Source organism: Pseudonaja textilis, chromosome 2, assembly GCF_049901715.1.
Source record: "Pseudonaja textilis isolate UNSWEBS1 chromosome 2, rPseTex1.2, whole genome shotgun sequence".
Classification (NCBI taxonomy): Eukaryota; Metazoa; Chordata; class Lepidosauria; order Squamata; family Elapidae; genus Pseudonaja; species Pseudonaja textilis.
The window spans coordinates 110340600-110360404 of NC_141991.1; the positions used below are offsets into that span (position 1 = coordinate 110340600).

General features: G+C 37.8%; 2 protein-coding genes across 9 annotated transcripts in view; one reads left to right on the plus strand and one right to left on the minus strand.

Moving 5' to 3' along the window:
* Positions 1 to 8: 8 nt before the first annotated feature.
* On the plus strand, positions 9 to 9751 carry ARL16 (ARF like GTPase 16). 3 transcript variants are annotated; one of them, XM_026701831.2, is made up of 5 exons: positions 9 to 190; positions 976 to 1034; positions 3553 to 3666; positions 7781 to 7896; positions 8016 to 9751. In XM_026701831.2, exons 1-5 carry the CDS (start codon positions 97 to 99, stop codon positions 8179 to 8181), a joined length of 549 nt encoding a protein of 182 aa, XP_026557616.1. In that variant the 5' UTR covers positions 9 to 96; the 3' UTR covers positions 8182 to 9751. The 3 variants fall into 3 exon arrangements, with proteins under 3 accessions (XP_026557616.1, XP_087779110.1, XP_087779111.1); XM_087922984.1 differs by having other exon boundaries at positions 9 to 189; positions 969 to 1034; XM_087922985.1 differs by lacking the exon at positions 976 to 1034 and having other exon boundaries at positions 10 to 156.
* Positions 9752 to 10415: 664 nt separating this feature from the next.
* The window catches only part of TMC6 (transmembrane channel like 6), a 33730-nt gene continuing 24340 nt past the window's right edge, over positions 10416 to 19805 (minus strand). For all 6 annotated transcript variants that reach the window (XM_087922978.1, XM_087922982.1, XM_087922977.1 and 3 more), the window contains 7 exons: positions 18467 to 18562; positions 17970 to 18045; positions 17266 to 17399; positions 16087 to 16263; positions 13799 to 13877; positions 12437 to 12516; positions 10416 to 11205 (listed from right to left, as the gene is read on the minus strand). In XM_087922978.1, coding sequence (XP_087779104.1) covers positions 12460 to 12516; positions 13799 to 13877; positions 16087 to 16263; positions 17266 to 17399; positions 17970 to 18045; positions 18467 to 18562 — 619 coding nt within the window. In that variant the 3' untranslated portion in view covers positions 10416 to 11205; positions 12437 to 12459. The remainder of the gene's footprint in view (positions 11206 to 12436; positions 12517 to 13798; positions 13878 to 16086; positions 16264 to 17265; positions 17400 to 17969; positions 18046 to 18466; positions 18563 to 19805) is intronic.

Sequence of the window (19805 nt, forward strand, 5' to 3'; positions counted from 1 at the left end):
AGCGATTGGGTGAAGCGTGAACGAAGCAAACTGTCGCTCTGAAGCAATGAACGCTGCGAAGAACGTTGGCGACCGGACGGTCGGGCCTTGGTTGCTATGGGAATGGCGGGAAGCTGTGATGCTTCTCTCTGCTGCCTGCTTCTTGGGGCGACCGGGGTAGGAAAGACGTTGCTGGTGAAGCGGCTGCAGAATATCCTCGAGTCCCGACGGGGAAGGGGGAAGCGGGGCTCGTGGGTCAAAGGCGGACGAAGTAGAGGAGTGCCTAGCGAGGAAGGGAAAAGGAGCGAGGAGACGCTTTTGCCCAAGGAGGTGGTGTCTGCCAGGGCAGAGATGCATAGACTGTGGGTGGCCTCTAGAGATTTCAGAAAGTGATTACTAAATTGTGAATACTAAATTGTGATTTTAACTGGGACTGAAGAGGGCATCCATTAAATGTATGAGTGTGAAAAAAACATCAACCCGTAATGGATTATATTTAATTTTAATGAAGTTTAAATGCAAAAGGAAGACTTGGAATATGGCTTTCTGTCCGGTGCCATTACTTTTTCAAGTGCAATACAATATTAAATCGTTAAATGCACACTCTGGAAAAAAATTATAAGGGTTGGCCTCTTGTGCCATCTTGGGACTAACATGTGGAGTTAAGTGTCAGAGAGAGGGATGGAATTTTTTAAAAAGCCTGCTTGACGTTTGGAACGTAGGTTTTTTGACCCAGAATATTTAGTCCTTGCTGTATTGGGTAAGGGTGTAGATGGGATCTCCTTCTTGAGCAGCCTTTCCTACTCATATCCTGCTATCTTCCAGATAATGATCTTTGATAAATATTTCCGTAATTCCCAGATAAACATAGGCAGTGGAAGACATCTGAGAGCATTGGTTTGAGAAAGGCTATTCTGGAAAATTTGAATCCGACCTGTATCTTACTGTATTGAATGTTATTCTTTCCTATCATCTTCCTTAATGGCTCAAAAATACAGCTGAGCTCCAAAGATGGTGCCAAGGACCTTGGAGACCCACCAGCTACTTTGCCAACGGTATGGCTTTTATTATGTTCGGTTCACTAGTTTTGGTGAAAAGAAATCCAGTGAAAGGAATTATTTGACTACTGTTGCTTGAATAGATCAGGGTTGATTGGTTTCTAGAATTGAGCCCACCTAAATAGTTGGAGCTGGCAAGTACAATATATGAGGCAGTGGAAAATAGGATTAGGAGACTCAGGTTCATTCAAACATTCTTATATACATACCCTTAAACAGCCTTTTCTGTTCTCCCTTCCCTTTTCTCAGTATTATAGGGCAAGAGGGAGGTATATGCCTTCTGCATTAGGCTCTTTTCCTCACAGTGTATCTGGTGGCTGAGTATTGTTAGTCAAACTGTACAAACTGCTGAGGGAAATGGATATGGTGTGCTGTTTAGGTATTGAATATATTTTGCTAGGCTAGTGGATTAATAGTAGATGCAGTGTAGGATACCACATGCTGTATGCTTAGATTTGTTTGTATTTTTCAGTAAATAATAGAGAAAGCTCTCTTTCTATGCCTTCAGGTCAGCCTTCTCTCCTGGCAATTGCCTAAACTAATCCCTGGGTTTTTGAGGACAAGATTTTCAGAAGTGGTTTTTCCTTGGCTTCTTCCCAGGTCTAAGCAAATAATTGCCTAAAGGCACCGAGTTGGCTTCATAGCTAAGGCAAGACTAGATTTCATGATTTCTAGCCTAATACCTTTATACATACAACAATACTGAAAACTGCACACTGTGTCATGTCTACTGACATTGAGTCAGTATTTAATATTTCTGCTGGGGAAAATATGTGAAGCCTAAGATAATCAAATTCTAGTTGAATTAGATATTTCAGTTAATTTGATGACAATCCAGGTATGAGTTTGAGGGACTCTTCTCAATTAAGTAAAATGTTGATTGGCTCATTTGGAACTTTCCCTCTATGACACAGGTTTGTAGAAGTGAATTATGAGCTCGACAGATTTTTGTGGATTTCATACTGCATTCTAACAGAAGAGTGCGTAAAGAATAGGACTGCTTTCACCTTGCAATAATTGAAAAAAACAAATTTTGAGCTGTATCAGCAAATTCATCAGGAAAATGACAGGGTGTCTGTCCACGAGCTGATGCTTAAATGAATGTGGATCATGCAACAAAATAATAGTAAAATATTTATAAATCTACATCAAAATGACTGAAGCAGGGGAAACTGCATTTTGGAATATCCAAGTTAAAGCTGTGACATGAACTCAGTTGAAATACGGTGTGGCATCACCTTAAGTTTGTGTAAGACAGCACAATCATATATTAGTTGTAATTCTGTAAAGAGAAAAGAGAAAACATTTGTTGGAAGTTGTCATTGCTAAAAGAAGTAACACCAATTACTTTGTTAGTACTTTAAATCTTTACAAATTTTGTAATAAAGATAGTGAATCCTGGCTTAGTCTGTTCACTAGACAGTACACACTATACCATTTTATGTGTTGTTTCTTTACCAGAATCTCTTAATCTACCAGTAGGATTTAAATGAAGCTCAGTTCACTTGTGCATCACAATACTATAGCAGGAATCTTCACACTTGGCAAGTTTAAGACCTGTGGACTTCAACTCCCAGAATTTCTCCTCCAGTCATGTTAGCTCAAGAATTCTGGGAATTGAAGTCCACAAGTCTTAAAATTGCCAAGTTTGAAGATCCTTGTACTATAGGGTTACAGCTACTTCTAAAAAATAATTTTTTTGCTGCTCTAACTGTAATTTTATAGTTGATTGTAACTATTGCAATGTTACTAATCATCATGTTCATGCTTGTTTTCATGTCTTCATTCCAAGCAGGTTTTAAAGCCTCGTGTAATTAAAGCCGGTAGGTGGCCCTCAGGATTAATTCTTCTGGGACAAACTTTGCTACCTCCTCTGCAATTGTTATTATTTTCCTTCCATTATATTTTGTAATGTATGTTGATATAGGATGCGTCCACTGATGGCTTGTTATTATGTAGTTAACCAATAATATCCATCTCTCAGGGAGATAGGCAGTTTAAAAATGTGAAAAATAAATAAATGAATTGAATTATTATCATGTTCCCTCTAACATGATTTTTCAGCTGCTGCTTTTTCCAGTCTTGGAAAAGGCAAGTGCCTGAGGAAATGTTAGACAGGTTTGTCATAGCTCAATAGTATGTATATGACATGGATATTTTTGGATATTTAAATCCTGAAAAACATACCAACAATGAAAACAGAAGGCCTTCTGGTACTACTGAATTATATCAGAACTTGCACTGAAGATAGGGCTCGGGTATCTGAGGATCCTGAAAACAACTTTATGATATTGCATACCAAAACTTGTAATGTAAAAATATTCAGATTTTGCTCTTTCTCATTAGAGTTGGGAGAGTTAGATTACTATACCCTGATAAGAACCTTATTAACAGAATAGACAGTATCTACAGTTTTGTGCACCCATTCTTGGGAATAAAACCTATTGTAGTTTATGGTATGTTACACATTAATTCATTTGCACATCTGTGTATATGTATGATTGTGTTTTTGCAGGTAGGCACGAATCTTACGGATCTCCCAATAGGAAAGAAGATCACAATTCGAGAGCTAGGAGGATGCATGGGTCCTATCTGGTCCAGTTACTATAGCGACTGCCATGCTGTCTTGGTGAGTGTTCATTAATGCATTATGTATAATTCAGTGGTATTTTTCTAATAAGTGTTCAAGATTATAACCAGTTTTTATGATGTTAGAATAATAGTTTGAGGTCCTGCGAGCCATGGTGGCACACGAACAAATGAAAAAATGAAATCCAGACATACTGTGAGAAGAGATCCAATTTTATTCCCAAAAACAAAGAGATTTGCTTTTGGGGGTAGATTCCATAAGAAATGGGGTCCAGAGGCTTGGTTTTATAGGGGGACTAGTCCTTGATGCGTTCAAAGGGGTTTGTGAACATGCTGGTTTTAACACATGTCCTTCCTGTGCAGATGTGTAGATGCTCCTAATTTGGGTTTTGATCCTGTGTGAAATCCATAAAGGAAGATCGTCCTCAGATATGTGGATTTCATATCTATATATGGTGTCTCCTTTTATCCTGGGGGGATTCCTGCTCTTTTAAGGAGTCAGGGAAATGCTTGTCTAAGTGTTAGGATTGTATGGTTATTCTGGGGCTGGTCAGCAGTTAAAAGTTCAGAGGACTGCTAAAGGGAGTGGGGCGCAGAACAGAGGCCTTTCAACTTCCGTCAATGATACACCAGTTTTTTCTGCTTATATGGACACAAAGGGCTGAGAGATGGTGCTAAACAATGAAATGTTTTTTTGAAAGGGAGAATTAGGTCAGATTGGAAGAATACTACTTAGAATTATTTTTGGCAGAGTTGAAGATTCTGGGTGATTATGGTCATGCTTATCCTGTAATATTGGAGTTGGACAAAAAAAATGTGCAGTGTTATAAATTGGAAGGATGGTGAAGATAAGTGAGCAGATAAATGGCAGATGCTTGACAGAAAAAGGGAAGAAGTAGAGCAGCTACTTACTGGGCTAGAGGGTGTCCAGGTCTTTAGCTGGCCTACTGGTACTGTACATGTATCAGTGCAAAGGTTTGTCGGCTGTAATGCAGTCCTTGTAAAACACTTCTTGTCCACAACTTGATGAACGTGCCTCTCTAGTGAACTGTATATTTCCAAAACCTGGTTGTGCAAGGGTGGTGACATTGCTTTCTCAGAAATCTGCTCTCTGGGTTAAAGATCCAGGCAATGGTAGTATAATATTAATCTTAAATGGCACCTTGTGATCAGGGACTCTCGCCTTCTCAGGGTGGCGAATGCTTCGTAAGGGCCCTCAAAAGATACTTGACTTTGAAAACAGACAAGCCTGAATCATGTTATAAAAGAAGGGCTTGGGGATCGGATTTCTGTTGGTGAGCAACTTCTCATTCTTAGGCCTGACTTTCGTCAGTGTTTTTGATTCCCTGATTGAACTTTGGATTTGTACAAGAGTATACTTAGCTCTGATTCCTGGAACTTGGATTTGTCTGCATGGAAACAAGGCTCCTTGTTTATTTTTTGTGGGCTTTCACATTCCTGTACTGTTGTAAGATTTATAGCTACCACAAAACCTCTGACCCCTTTCAGTCTGACCTCTTGCACTGGCACAGACATTTAGGGAACGGAAGGTAGAAAGATCTATACAGGTAGTCCTCAACTTAGGACCTCAGTGGAACCCAGAATATTGGTTGCAAGTTGTTGCCGTCATATAAACAACATAAACCTCGTGACCTAACTTGATTTTGTGATTGTTTTATTGCAAAGTGAGTCATCACTGTTGTTAAGTGAAACACATGCTTGTTATGTGAGCTACATGGTCATTAAGCAAATCCGGCATATCCATGGGTGTTTTTTGCCATTTTCCCCCCAGAAAATAGCAAAAACATTGTAAATCAAGATCACATGACCAGATAATGCTGAAGCTGACCATAAAGATGAGCTGATTGCCAAGCACCTGAAATCCAATCACACAACCGCTAGGTGAGGGGGAATGGCAGTCGTAATTTCGAAGATGGGTCATGAGTAGATTTTTTTGAAGTCTGTCATAACTTTGAACAGTGTTAAATGACCAGTTGTAAGTTAAGGACTATCTGTATGCTGCTCCTATGACTATTTAACACAATTTTTTGTGAAGGCTACTCTGATTCATCAAAATCTTGGTTCTTTGTGGGTCCATCTAGCCATGTTACCCGGAATGGGTTCTATCCTTTGAACTTTAATGAAATTGATAGGGTGCTCTTTTGGTTGTCCCTTGTGTGCTTCATCCCTCTTGGTTCCTTCGGGTATCTGGAAGAGAGGGAACAGATTGGGTGAGAGAGGAAATTAAGGTCAGCTGCCTTGAAAGTGGCTGTGGAGTGTCTCCTCAAGAGGCTCTCCCTGGACCCATTTGCATTTGACACTACCACTTTGTCTCTATTCTTCCTTTTGTGGGGAGGGGCATGGTTATTAAAAGTGTGGTTGGTGTGCAGCTACAGAGTGCAGCTCTAGAGCGGAGGTGCCAAACCCAAGGGCTGGATGCAACCCACAGTACTCCCAAAGGAAGCCCCAACCATATTAAAGTGCTCTAGAATATCTTGCCCCTAAAATTTGTTCAGTTCCCACTTTATTAAGCTTTGAGTGACTACTGAATATAGCATTATTCAAGAAAGTTTTTGATTTGTTGCAATTTATTTATTGTTTCTGTTTGCTGGTTCTTCTGTTCTTCACGTTATTTTAACTTTGGCGTATTGTTTATTTTAAATTTATAATGGCGCCATGGGTACTTTGTTACAATTAAGATTTTAAACTGCTGAAAGTTTTTTTGCTATAAGTGGGAAAAAATGTCAAATAAATACAGGTAGTCCTTGATTTACAACTCTTCATTTGATGACCATTCTAAGTTATAACAGCAATAAAAAAGTGACTTGATCATTTTTCAAACTTACGACTGTTACAGCATCCCCATGGTCATATGATCAAAATTCAGGTGCCTGGCAAGTGACTCATATTTATGACAGTTGCTCATATTATGGGGTCATGTGATGACCTTTTGCAAACTTCTGACAAAGTCAGTGGGGAAGCCAGATTCTTTTAACAACTTTGTTACTAACTTTACAACTACAGTGTATATTTTTTTAAACTATTCTAGATGTTTTGGGACATGTCAATTGGATTTAGAATCTCAACTTATATTTAATAGATTGTATGTATCTAAATGTTCCAGGCTATTGTTGCTAAGTAAATTCCCGACTCTTATTTCTTAGGCTAGAGCGTTTTATGTATTAGATTTATATGGTGCCCGTCTCACATAAAAAGACTCTAGATAGCTAATCCAATGAAAACGTCAACATAATAAAAATGATTATGTGCCATCAAGTCAGTGTTGACTCTCGACTCTCAGCAACCACATAGATTCAAATTGTCTCCAGGGTGATCATTCCCTAATACGGTCTTTCAGATTGTTTTTGTTCAACACAAAATGCAGTACATAAAAACACACGAGGAAAGCAAAAACGAAAAATGGCAAAGGCTAAACCAATCAGTAACAAATTTGCCCAGCTCATGATCACAACTACTTCCCAGCCACATATGTGAAAGAAAAGCCAGGTCTTAAGGATTCAGCAGAAACTAGCTAGGTTTGGGGCTGATCTAATATTGGGAGGAATGGTGCTCCAAAAGGACAGGCAATGCTACAAGATGACACATCTCTTAGGTCCTGCCAGGCGATGCTCTTTAATCAATGGGACATGGGGAATATCCCTTCTGCCAGATTTGGTGGGACTATTGGCATTCCTTTATAAGAAAATATAATTCTAAACCTGTATGTAATATATAGGGTAAACAAATTTCTTATACTTAGGTATGCATATATTATATTTAGCATTCACTCTTTAATCCATTTATTTGGGGTGGAGTTGGGTGACTGAATGGAGCTGAGTGTTTAATGTGTTTAATAGCCGGATACCCTTCCTGACACCTATGAGAATTCTGCATAGGTGTCAGGAAGGGCATCCGGTCAGCTCCATTCAATTGCCCCAACTCCACCCCGAATAAAAGGATTAAAGAGTTGTAAAAATGTAGTCTTACAGCCTATTGTCTATAAAATTGTCTATTTGGGAGAATTTCAGATTGTACTAAATTTTTATGTATTTCTAGTTTTGCCATGGCAAACGGCACAAATAGTGAAATAAACAAACAAGCTTATAAGGTACTTTAGGATATTGTTTAAGTATCTGTCTCCCTGTCTCCTGCAGTATATGATTGATGCTGCCAACCCTACCCAGATTTCCGCATCCTGTGTCCAGCTTCTGTCCGTCCTTTCTGCTGAACAGCTAACATCAGTTCCTGTCCTCCTCATTTTCAACAAAATGTAAGACAGTTAAGCTGAATTTCCACACAGAAGACTTACATTAGTGGCTTTTATCAGCTCAGCAGGCAAATAGAAGTGGGTGTGTAACTATTTTTTTTTCTCACTATTCTGAATCCTAGAGACTTACCATGCTACATGTCCCTGGTGGAGATGAAGTCATTATTCCGAATCCAAGATATCATTGCTTGTGCCAAACAGGTTATCACGGTGGTTGAGATCAGTGCACGAGATGGCAGGGGCTTATCTGATGTAATGAAGTGGTTTCAATCCACCCTGCATGATTGAAGCTGGAATTTGGAAACGTCAGCTGAAGTGTTTCCTGCAGGCAGCGGATCAACTTTGCTATTACAATCTTTGATGTAGAAAAATGTCATTTAAATTATTCAGTGGATTGCCTCTTAACTGGCAAATTGGATTGTTGCTACTGCATGCAGATGCATTGAAAGGGAATGCAGCTTCTAATGGTAAGCCCAGTAATGATATACAAAGTATTGTATCATTTCCTCTAGATGAACATTTGTAGAGTTGAAATAATGACTGGTAAAATATGCTGTAACAGAGGTACCAATCAGGTTTGTAGGCAGCATGAAATTTAATTTCACTCATGTTTCTGTGTTTTGTATGAAGTCAGATTTGATGGAAGTACAAAGCAAACAAAATCCTGTTCTATAACACACTAGAAATCCAGATTGCTCAAGTCTGAGTACCTTTTTGTGTGCATAGTCTCTTGTGTTTTAGTTGTCAGTAGTTTTCTACAATGATCTAACCAAAAATTCAAACCTAAGAAGTATTAACTTGATGGGGTTTGGCAGATAGCTTTTGCCAATGATGCAATCTCTGCTGTTCCTCAGCTAGAAATCCCATCTAGACCAGTGTGCAGGGGCAACATTGACCTACTGTATTAAATGCCATATACAATGTTTGCTGTATTGTATACTATTGGTTTTCTGTGAGATACATTAGAAATGTGTTTATTCTGTTGTGTTTCCTTGACTTTGATTTCTTCTCACAAGAATGTCACATTCTGGGATTTCAGGTTTTTGGTGAGCTCATACCATCATGTGAGCCAGATTAGCTGAGTCATGAATCACCAGCAAAAACATCAGTAGATTATAGTTGAATTATAAAATGGATATGCAATGTAGCAGTTCTACAGTTCTGCACAACTAATTACTTCTCTCAACCAATTAAGTTTAAGATGTAACGAGATGAGAGCCTTGTCAATATTGGATGTTTATCTGTTTAAACCTCAGCTCTTCTATCACTCTTTTCACTTAAACTTTTATCTTCTCAGCTTTCCATGTTATTGTCTTGTGATATCAGTGGCCTCTATCAGAGCCACTAACCAGTTATTTGAATGCATTTATTTACTTATTCGAATTCAGTAACTCTCAAGTCTTTGAATGGTTTATAAGAAACCAAACATATACTAGGGTTAAAAGTATAATAAAGATTACTTACAGAATGAATGCTGGCATTCAGTTCGGTTGCACCTACTGCTGGACAATCACAAAGGTGGTTTTACTAGAGGTAAACACAGATGACATTCTCGTCCTGTCTCACAAAATGGGCAGATTCAACCCATAGAACTGACTCTCCTATCTCATCATGCTATATCCCTCTGTGTTCACCCTCCATAAACACCCAGTTTAATGGGAGCTTTAATTGCACTGAATTCCCAATACCAAAAGCCAGTCAATTATGAACTCAATGTATCTGAATGCTATGAACTAACCTATTTTATGCTGCCATATTTTCTTACTGGGTTTTTTATGACAGTGCTCTAAATTAGACAATTAAATATTTATCTGAAATAAATATTTCATAGAATAAAAACTACTGTGTCAATGATTAAGCAGCTCTTACAGCATCATTCTGTACAAGGCTCATCATTACTTTCATTTTATTGAAATTTACTAGTAGCTTTGTTCTAGTAATTTGTTCTTTAGAAGATATTTAGTTTGCAGGCCAAAATTATAGTCTCCCTGAGGAATTAGCTTGGGCTCAGAGAATAAGCAAAAAAGGGCTGGTAAGGGACAGCCACTGACCTCCAAGAAGTAGAGCTGATGGTAGTCCTGTTACATTGCTTTCTGAACCTCTGATTCGGAAACACCTTTCATCATTGATTGTTAAAGTAGCATTTCCAATTGTATCAATTCAAGCAAGCACAGACGGTCCTTAATATTCAACATGGATAGATTGGAGATATGACATGTCCAGAAATGAGATTAGTTCTGATGCTCCACTGCCAGTTAACATGTTTGGGAAAATATTTTCCACAGCTGGAATAAAGGGCATGAGATTTTATTGTGGGATAACATTCATGTACCATCTAGTGAGACTCCTTTTCTTAATTTCTTAATTTCCATAAGGCATTAGAGCAGCTAGAATTTTTCAATGAGTTTTGAGCACATGGCTTAGATTGCAACACTTTTATTTTAAAAAAAAATCCTTTGGTTTCACCATGACACACACTCTCATATCTCCTTTCACTCACCTGACTCTTATGGCTCAGACAATTCTAAAAAGAAAGTTTCAGATTTTATTTACTGCCTGGAACATAGAAATTGTGAAAAACGGCCCGTAACTGTATACCTTAGTTCCATAAAGAAAATAAAAGATGAGGTAGCAAAGAGTTAAGATTTCCTCTACAGATTAGGGCTCAACCTGAAGTGAAAATCCATTCAAAGGATATGAGTTAAAACGTAGGCATGCACAGCCATGTTGGAGTAACTGCACACTATGAGAACTTAACAAATGACAACTAGTCACCATCATTTAGGTAATTAGTAGCAAATGAATTAAAAGGGAATATAATTTACAACTAGAGAACTTTTTAAAGGCAGTCATTTTTAATAATATGAAGCCATGATGTCCTGTGTAAGAAAGATTTCTTTCCAGTAACTCTACACTTTCCATGTGAGGTCACAGATTTCATAATCCTGGCAAAACAAAGTACTTAGACCATTGCTCATTATAAAATATAAATCTGACTGCTCTGTTATAAAAATTGTCTGTAAAAATCTTCAGGAAGTCTGGAAGCTCTTAGTCTGGTTCAGGTAAGGTTACCATTTGGCTGAAGACAAACTGGAATGGCCAGCAAACAGAATATAACTTCTTCAGCTAAAGGTAGATGACATTCACATACAGGAAGTGAAGGGAGTCAACGTCAGATGTCTTTAGCAGCATGAACATGTTCATCAAACCTTTTCTGGATAGTCCCATATCTGTTTTCCTTTTCCTAAGAAATCCTTCAGCAAAAGGTTCAATTGGTACATTCACTGGTAAAGATGCTAAGGGAAAATGGATCTGTAATGTAATAAGAAAATTAGTGATGATTTTAGAGTCAATGTAATGAACAATACATTTCCTATTGACAACACATTTTTCAACCCTTAACCTTGCCTTTTTACATTTTGTTCTCAAAATACCAAGTTGCAAAATACAGTCCAACCTCATAAAATCCCAGACATATACAATACTTGAATTACTGTATAACAGGGGTGGGCAACTATGGCCCTTTTATGAATTATGGACTTCAACTCCCAGAATTCCTGAGCAAGCCATGCTAGCTCAGGAATTTTGGGAGTTGAAGTCTACAAGTCATAAAGGGGCCATAGTTGCCCACCTCTGCTGTATAATGTCCTCTAGCATCCTATGTGTTGAATAGAGGATCCAAAGTTCATACTTATGAATGTTGCAGTGTATCAGGGTCAGGTGATCCCCTTTTGTGACCTTCTGACAAGCAAAGAGAAGCCAGATTCACTTAGCAACCAGGTTACTAAGTTATCAACCGCAGTGATTCACTTAAGAATTGTGGCAAGGAAAGTAGTAAAATGGGGCAAAACTCACTTAACAACATAAACTTCGGGCTCAATGGTGGTCGTAAGTTGAGGAATACCTCAACTTAACCTCAACTTTAACCTAGCCTAAACTTCTGCTATAATGTGTTCCCCCTCTCCCAGACTCCCATCCTTTTTTTCCATGCCTGCCATACTTCTGATGGAAGGGAGTACTTTCAGTCTTGAGCCTAAATGGAAGAAAAATGTTATTAGGAAAAATGTTGTTAGTCATAGCAAGAATTCAGCATCCACTTGTTCATGTTGTTGCTTAGGTCATGTTCCTTCCAGAGAAAGTTCCTGCAATCATGGCAGCACAATATCTTAAGGTGGATATTGGGGATAGTCTCATGAGTGTGTGATAATGACAAAAACAAGACCTTCCTCTGAAATCTATTTGCTTCAGAGCTTGTAATTTTCTGCCCAAAATTTCGTAATTTGTTATAGTATTGTACACTGAAGGAGGGGGCTTAGAAAAACCCATAACTGCACTTGGTATTTTGGTCTACTGAAAGAGAGAAAACAGAAAGCAACTATTGCAGAATCCCAAAACAAAACTGTAACATATGAGGCTACTAACTGTGAATTTAGCATAGGCTTCTGCTAGTTTGAGCAAAGCTTTCAGCCAACTGCTTGGTCCCCTTGTTTGGCATATCGCTGTCCTGTCCTATCTTGTCCGTATTAGTTCCAAATAGCCTTACCTCATTTTCACCCTGTTGTACTTTCATTTTTCATATATAATATGAAGTCTTTGAATGAGAAACTTCTTGTCTTCTCTTTCCTGGAATAAGAAACACATTTAAGATGAGCAGTAGGAAACTGACTTTCTTAACAGAATGTGAAAATCATGAACGCTGAAAAAAATACAATGTAGGAATGCGAATTGTTTTTTATGCTAGAGTTGATTGCTAAAAGTTTAGGATTGGCAAAATTGGTATGAACGGAAATGTCATATTGCAGTTCAGGTACCTAGAGTAGGAGGTCCATTTTATCTGTAGAGCTTTGAGCACCAGACAGTTTGCAGCCCTCTCCTTTCAACTACCTAGCTACAACTAGTGTAAGTTGTGCCATGCAGGAAGACAAGCTCTTTTTTCTTAAAAAAGTCACCAGGTAAAGCTGAATTGAGGGACTGTAATTAAATTGGTGAATATTACCAACTTTGGCAATTGCTATTTAGTTACCGATTTTGGCTGAACATTTTTGAGGAAATCAGTAAGTTAATAATTAACTGTATAATTCTGTTCTTTTTTTTTCAGGACAAATAAAATGTTGCAACATTAGAAATGAATATTTTTGTTAGCTGCCATATAACAAAGTACAAGAGAAAACCAAACAAACTTTTTTTAAAATTAGAGATTGTTACAAACGTAGGAAACAGTATTGCCTGAGAATAAACACAGTAAAATCTCTTTAAGATTTTTTTTGTTTAAAAATATTTTAAAACAGATTTAGTCTCCATTTTTTAGCCAGGGTCATCATGTAACTCATAATAGATTATTCCTGCCTAAAATTGTCTGTTTAGATAGAAATACTAAAAATGGATAAGGATATACAAAATGCCTACAAATGCTAGGTTTTTTTTTTTTTTGGAGGGGGTTGAGAGGGTTGTGTCCAAGTATGTTTCCTCTGGAAATGGAATACACTGGACTTGTTTTAGATAGAAACGTTTCAGGGGAGAAGATAAGAAAGGGGAAAAGCCAAGGACACTGGTAGTAGCTTTGGGACTAGAGGAAATAAGGGCTCTGGAAATGTGGAATTGTGTAAATGATGATATAAATTCTGCTCATCATGCTTCCCCACCTTCTGGGGGAGATGGCCTGCATAACAATTTAATAAATAAAATCAATAAAAATAAATCCAGATCATTATATTTGCTTGTTTCAAACGAGTGCATACATAATCTCAGTTTATGCAGGTTTTAAATATTTGCTTTAGGCTACGGTACCTTCTATATTTCTGGTAGGGTTTTTGTTGTCATCCTTTTAATTACTAATGTTTCTTTTTTACTCTATGTTTAAATTACGATTGTTTAAAAAGGGGAACCACTCCCCTTTAGTACTCACATTGGCAATCTGGCTCTTTAGTATTGAAATGATACTCCGTAGACCCTTTATCATCTCAATGGTGAAGTAGATCACAGCACTGTAAAACACAAGGCTGGATAATGTGATATTTATCCTGACAAATTAATTAACACATAATGAAAAGAACAATGTGTGCTCCAAAAAGGCTAAGAGAATTGGCAAGGGAAAATGGCTTTGCCCAGTATTTTCAGTCATAGAACAGGAAACATAGTCCTTTAGAAGAACAAGAGGAATCAGTTATCTATGACCAGATAAGTCAGCACATCTAAAATACGTATATCTTTTGGTGGGTATCTTGAGACCTCTACCCACTGCTTGTAGAGAGCATTTAGAGTGGCCTTCAAGAACAGGAGGAAGAGCCAATACTAAGGCAATGATCAGACAAGCCCAGTTTGAGCCCACTGCAAGGAACGAGTTTGAGTACATATCTCAGACAGGCTCCTTCAGACTAAGATAAAGTGAGGAAGCACATTTAGACTTGCAAGAATCTGTTACTGTAGCTATTACAATCAAAATAGTACTGACCTACGTGGCATGATTTCTTACTATGGTCTATCTTATAGGGCTGACATTGTGAGACGCAGGTATATAAAATATGCCACCTCGCTATGTGTGTAATTATATAGTAGTTACTTTGTGAACAAAACATCAACGGTTCAGCAAAAATAAACTTTTTTCTAGTTCCTGAATTTTCATTAAAAATATAAACTCTCAACAAACAAAACAAAATTGTAAATGTTAAACGCAACAGCAAATGTTAAGATCTTAATAGTATAATGTAGGGGTGTCAAACTCGATTTCATTTAGGGCCACATCAGGGTTGTGTTTGATCTTGGGGGGTTGGGCGGGTGCATGGCCAGAGGCTATGGCCAGCTTGATGTCACTTGTCAAGGCTCCATTTTTGACCGCAATGGCCTCCTGCAGCTCTCTGTCAGCGAAACCAGAGCATGCAGCCTCCTTGGGCCTCCGTTTTTGCTGGCAGAGGGCTGCAGGAGGCCGTTGCAGCCCAAAACAGAGCCTGGGCGTGCCTTGCAGGGCCTCCCTGAGCTCTGTTTCTACTGTCAGAGGCACTGCGGGCTGGTCCCTCACTATTTCCAGGGTGTTCCAGTGAGCCAAATCTAAGCACCTTAAGTTTGACACCCCTGATAAAATGTATCTTACATCATACATTTTAACATTAAAAATGATCTCAACTAAATTTCAAGTATTTTACTTAGCATTGCATAAACTATTCAACAGAGAGGGCTTCTTGATGTTAAAAAAACTTACTTAATACTAAATATAATTATACTTGTACTATTTTTTACTGCAGAGATCACCTCATATTCATAATTTTCTATGTAACCGTGCTGCTTTATTAGCCTTAGAATATTTCTTCTTTTTACCGTAATAAATTCAAAACTCTGGATTTCATGTTGAGTAATTAGTTTAATTCTGAATCACACTGTGAATCAGGAATTACTAATTTAACATTTACCACAATTACAAATATGTAATTTAAAGATGTATAAAAATAGCAATAGCACTTAGACTTATATGCCGCTTCACAGTGCTTTACATCCTTCTCTAAGTGGTTTTACAGAGTCAGCACATTGCCACCACAATCTGAGTCCTCATTTTACCGACCTCGGAAGGCTGGAAGGCTGAGTCAACCTTCAGCCGGTGAGACTCGAACTGCCGAACTGCAGGCAGCTGGCAATCAGCAGAACTAGCCTGCAGCACTGCATTCTAACCACTGTACCACCATGGTTCTTAAAGTTATACATATTATATTTATTAATTTATTTTTTATTAAAAGTTTACTAATAAGTAAACTAATAAGTAAACTGACAGTTCATTCTATAACTCTTTACTAATACTGTACATAATTTGTACTTTTTAAAATATCAATTGTATTTTATATATCTTCCTATAATATAGTCTCCATTTTACTTTTCCAAATCATTAATAATTTTCTATTAAATATTTCCAGTCAACTTTTTAAGGGTTTTTACATTGTTTGGAAGAAGACAAATTAACACTTTTTCATGAACTTCCTAGAAGTTCATATAAAACCAAACTAAACATTATATTAAACTAAAATCTATGGCAAATTATACCTGTTTGATTTGCATACCCAGCAGCAGAAACATGCAATCAACTTATACATAGTATTCAATCACTCTATTGCATGATACATACATCCGCAAAAATATTCTATGCACCATGGCTAACCAGTGTTTATGATTTTCTAGGCTTACATAAATAAATTTGTCATTTCAACTTACATCAACATTGCAATGATTAACAACAGGAAATAGGAAGTTTGGAAGAGGTTTTGATGGATCCAGGTAAACCAAGTGATATTTGGATTGGATTCTTCCAGCTTTAGTACCCATACCTTCCAAGAATCATAGATGGTATCAAAAGTTTGAAAAGGTCCACACATTTCTGATGGTTTTATTCTGTATGGGGAAAGAGAGGCTGAGTATCAAAATGTCAAGCAAAAATATTTCATGTAACTACCACATTTAATTCTTCATTTTACAGATTTATATGTAATCTATATTGCTTACTATAAAACCAGTGTTTTCAGTATTCATTAAACACAATTTATAGCATCAACGTATAAGAAGCAATTTCCCTTTTAACATATGTTCCTTCTTTATTTAACAATGTATAAAAGATGTGCCAAAGGTGCTTTTTCTAAAGGTAACAGGATTTCATTTTTTTCTTAAACTTTTCACTTCTCATCCAAGAAGCTTCTTCAGTTCTGACAGTCAGAACTGAAGAAGCTACTTGGATGAGAAGTGAAACCTCTTCAATGAAAAACAAAGTCCAGTTGCCTTTTGAAAAAGTACCTTTGGGATAACCATGACCTGGATGGCTGAGAATCTCCATAGACATATATAAAAGATGCAGCATGTGCAACTATGTGTGAATTGGAGTTCTGAGAATGGAAAATAAGACAGATCTAATTGTGACATCTCCACTAACGGAAAGAGCGATTTGTAGCAGCTTAAGATACATTTTTCAAAAGAAAAATAAGTGCTTTGTTAAAATAACATCATACTAAAAATTGCAATGACAGAATAATCCCAGGGTCACTTTATCAGAAGCGCAGTCTATAGTTTCCTGACCTGACAACAGATCGTGTTAAAATGGTTCTGGTGTGAGCACCAATGAACTAGCATTGGTAAAAGACTGGCCTCTTAGGAGGAAAGGAACACTTTTTTTGGTGACAAGGTAACTTTTATATGGGATGGAGATACAAGTTCTACAACGCAGTGCCGGTAAGAGCTCCTTTCTCCCTAAAAGCACCAAAACTGGATCTATTTTGTGTCAGACAAAGGATGACAGTAGGGAGATTACAGAAATGTGAAGGAGGAAGTTATGATTATTTGATCTGAAATATTTCACATCTGGAATGTAAACGCAAGGTTATATTGCACGGAAAATTTACTTACGCCCAGATAGTATAGGAGAGGAATATGGAGGCGCCCAGGAATGAAGGGAAACATAGCAAAGAGATGAAGATGGTGCTCATGTGAGAAGCACGCCAGGGTTTACTGGGACATTGACAATTTCTCATCAAGCTGACCTAAGATAGATTCATAGGAAAATTCATGGATTTTTACTTATTCCTAAGAACTGTAATTTTTGAGTAAAGCTTACATGCAGTATATACGTATGTTGAAACAGGTGAACTCTAGACAATAAATGCTTCTCCTCTGCTTGAAGGGTAACTTAAACTCTACAAAGGAATAAATAATGTAGGGTGATTTTAAGGAAGGAAAAATAAACCATGGCCAAAATATTTTCTCCTGTAAATGTAACCTCCCAAAGCATTTTTAAAAACTTATTTTACAAAAGAATACTCTAATTTACATCTCAAAGTAACAGTGCCTTCATTCACTGCTGCTTCTGAATGTTGTTGAATGTGTCTGGGTGTGAAATAAACATCTCCCTCTTGGCCCAGAACTCCTGATGGATTTCCATTTCTGTAAATGGTCTTCTGGTCAACATAGTTCCTCCAATTAAATGTGATTTGCTAACTTTTCTATCCTGACCGGGGAAGGGCTCTAATATTGCATCCACTTCCACACTCCTGTCCTTTGTCTATGTATGCTGCCATGTGCCTCAGAACTAAGAAAAATGGCAACTAAATTACCTTCTTAACATAGAACAACAGGAGCAATTTGAGGATTTGGACCACAGGAAGAAGTGGGGCAAAGAAGACGCCAAGCCTAGGAAAAAAATTAAGAAGATGAAGAAATGTTATTATATTACTTAGCTGTTATTTCATGAAGATGCAATACAAGATACAATTCTGCACTTCACCCCGCTTGCTTAAGCAGTCAAAAGCTTTGATTTAGAGATGGAGATGGATGGACCACAGAAGCCAATGATAATGCATTATAGTGAATACCAAGGGTCTGTCTCACATACATGTCTTCATGAGGTTAATCCAATGTATTTTTTAAACTAAAATATATAAATGTGTTGGGAAGTATTTCGAAAACTTTGACAAAGGCAGGGTACAATTATTTTAAATAACATGCACACAAGGGTTCTAAAGATCAACATACTTTGAAGCTTGTAATCGGTTTTTTTTGTATAAGGAACAAAACAGGAAACAACCAACAGAAGGAAAAGAAAGAGTCTCACCAGGTTAGGGTTTGTCCATAAATCAAATCTAGCACATTTCTAGCAATGTCAAATTCAGGCCTCTGTTTACTTTGCAACTTCTTTTCCAATATGATCCTGAAAGAAGAGGGAAGAGGCCTAGCTTACAAATTCAAAAATCAATTTTGGTGTTGCTATAATTTATATATAATCCTCTATTTTTATTCAAAATATCAAACAAGTCATTTCATTTCTGGAATACTTGTCTATTAAGTAAAAAAGATACATTTTTTAGACCCTCAAAGCTTCCACTTTAGGAGTTGACCCTTTATGTTGGTATTTATTTAGCTGGAGTAGCATCTTCATAAGGGGTTAACAACACAATTCTATTGGAGCTTACTCTGAAACAAGTCCAACAATTAGAATTATATTTAGGATGGCAGGTAGTTCTTTTTGAACAACTGCCTTGGATAGCAACAGGCTGGGAATACATGGTGATGAAAAAGCAACTTTGCAATGTTTGCTACATGCCTCTCTCTGTCACCTGTTGATCAGTACGATCAGCCAGTAAAGATTATCCTGTGTGTGACTTGTTTTTTTTTTCTACCCTTCCCTTCACACAGCAGAGATTGCCCAAACAAGCTCTCTTTTCCACAGCTGCTTTTCTAGGCAGTGCAACCCACCTTAGAAAATGCTAATGGAATGCCAACAAGGTCAGCTCTGTGACCTTAATTAATCAGCTTGCCTGAATTTAATCAGTTTCACACTGAAGTTTTTTGTTTGCCCCCTTTGCCTCCTATGGCTGGCACTTCAGCTACAGTAATCCCCCTTTAACAACCATTCATTCAGCAATCGTTCGAAATTACGATTGAACAAATGATTTTTATGCGTCTTCAAAAGTATGGCTATTGCAGGGCCTCACTGTTCATAGGATCAAAAGGGCAGAGATGGGGAAGACGGAGCGGGTGGGCGGGAGAGCTGAAGCAGAGGCCAGCTTGGAAGGGCAGAAGCACAAGATCCTTACCTAAGAACCACAAGCAGGATTACTGAAACCGCTGTCACTAAGCAGTGCGGTCACATGACGTTTCACCTAATGACCTCATTGCTTAGTGATGGAAATTCCAGTCCCAATGAGGTTCACTAAGCAATGACTCCCTGTAGCGCATATTCCTTTTGGTGCGTCTTCCACCTTTTGTGCCTGCTTGCTCTCTTGTAATTTCTTCCTCTCCAATGAATGTAAGTACAAACATCAATTCTCTTCCTGCTAACTATCCCAGCGCCTGGGTGAGCACTCTAAAGGGCGGGGAGGGGGGAGTAAAAAGGCTATAAGATTTGCCCTTTTACCTGGCTTCCTCATAACTCAAAATGCTGAAAACTTTCC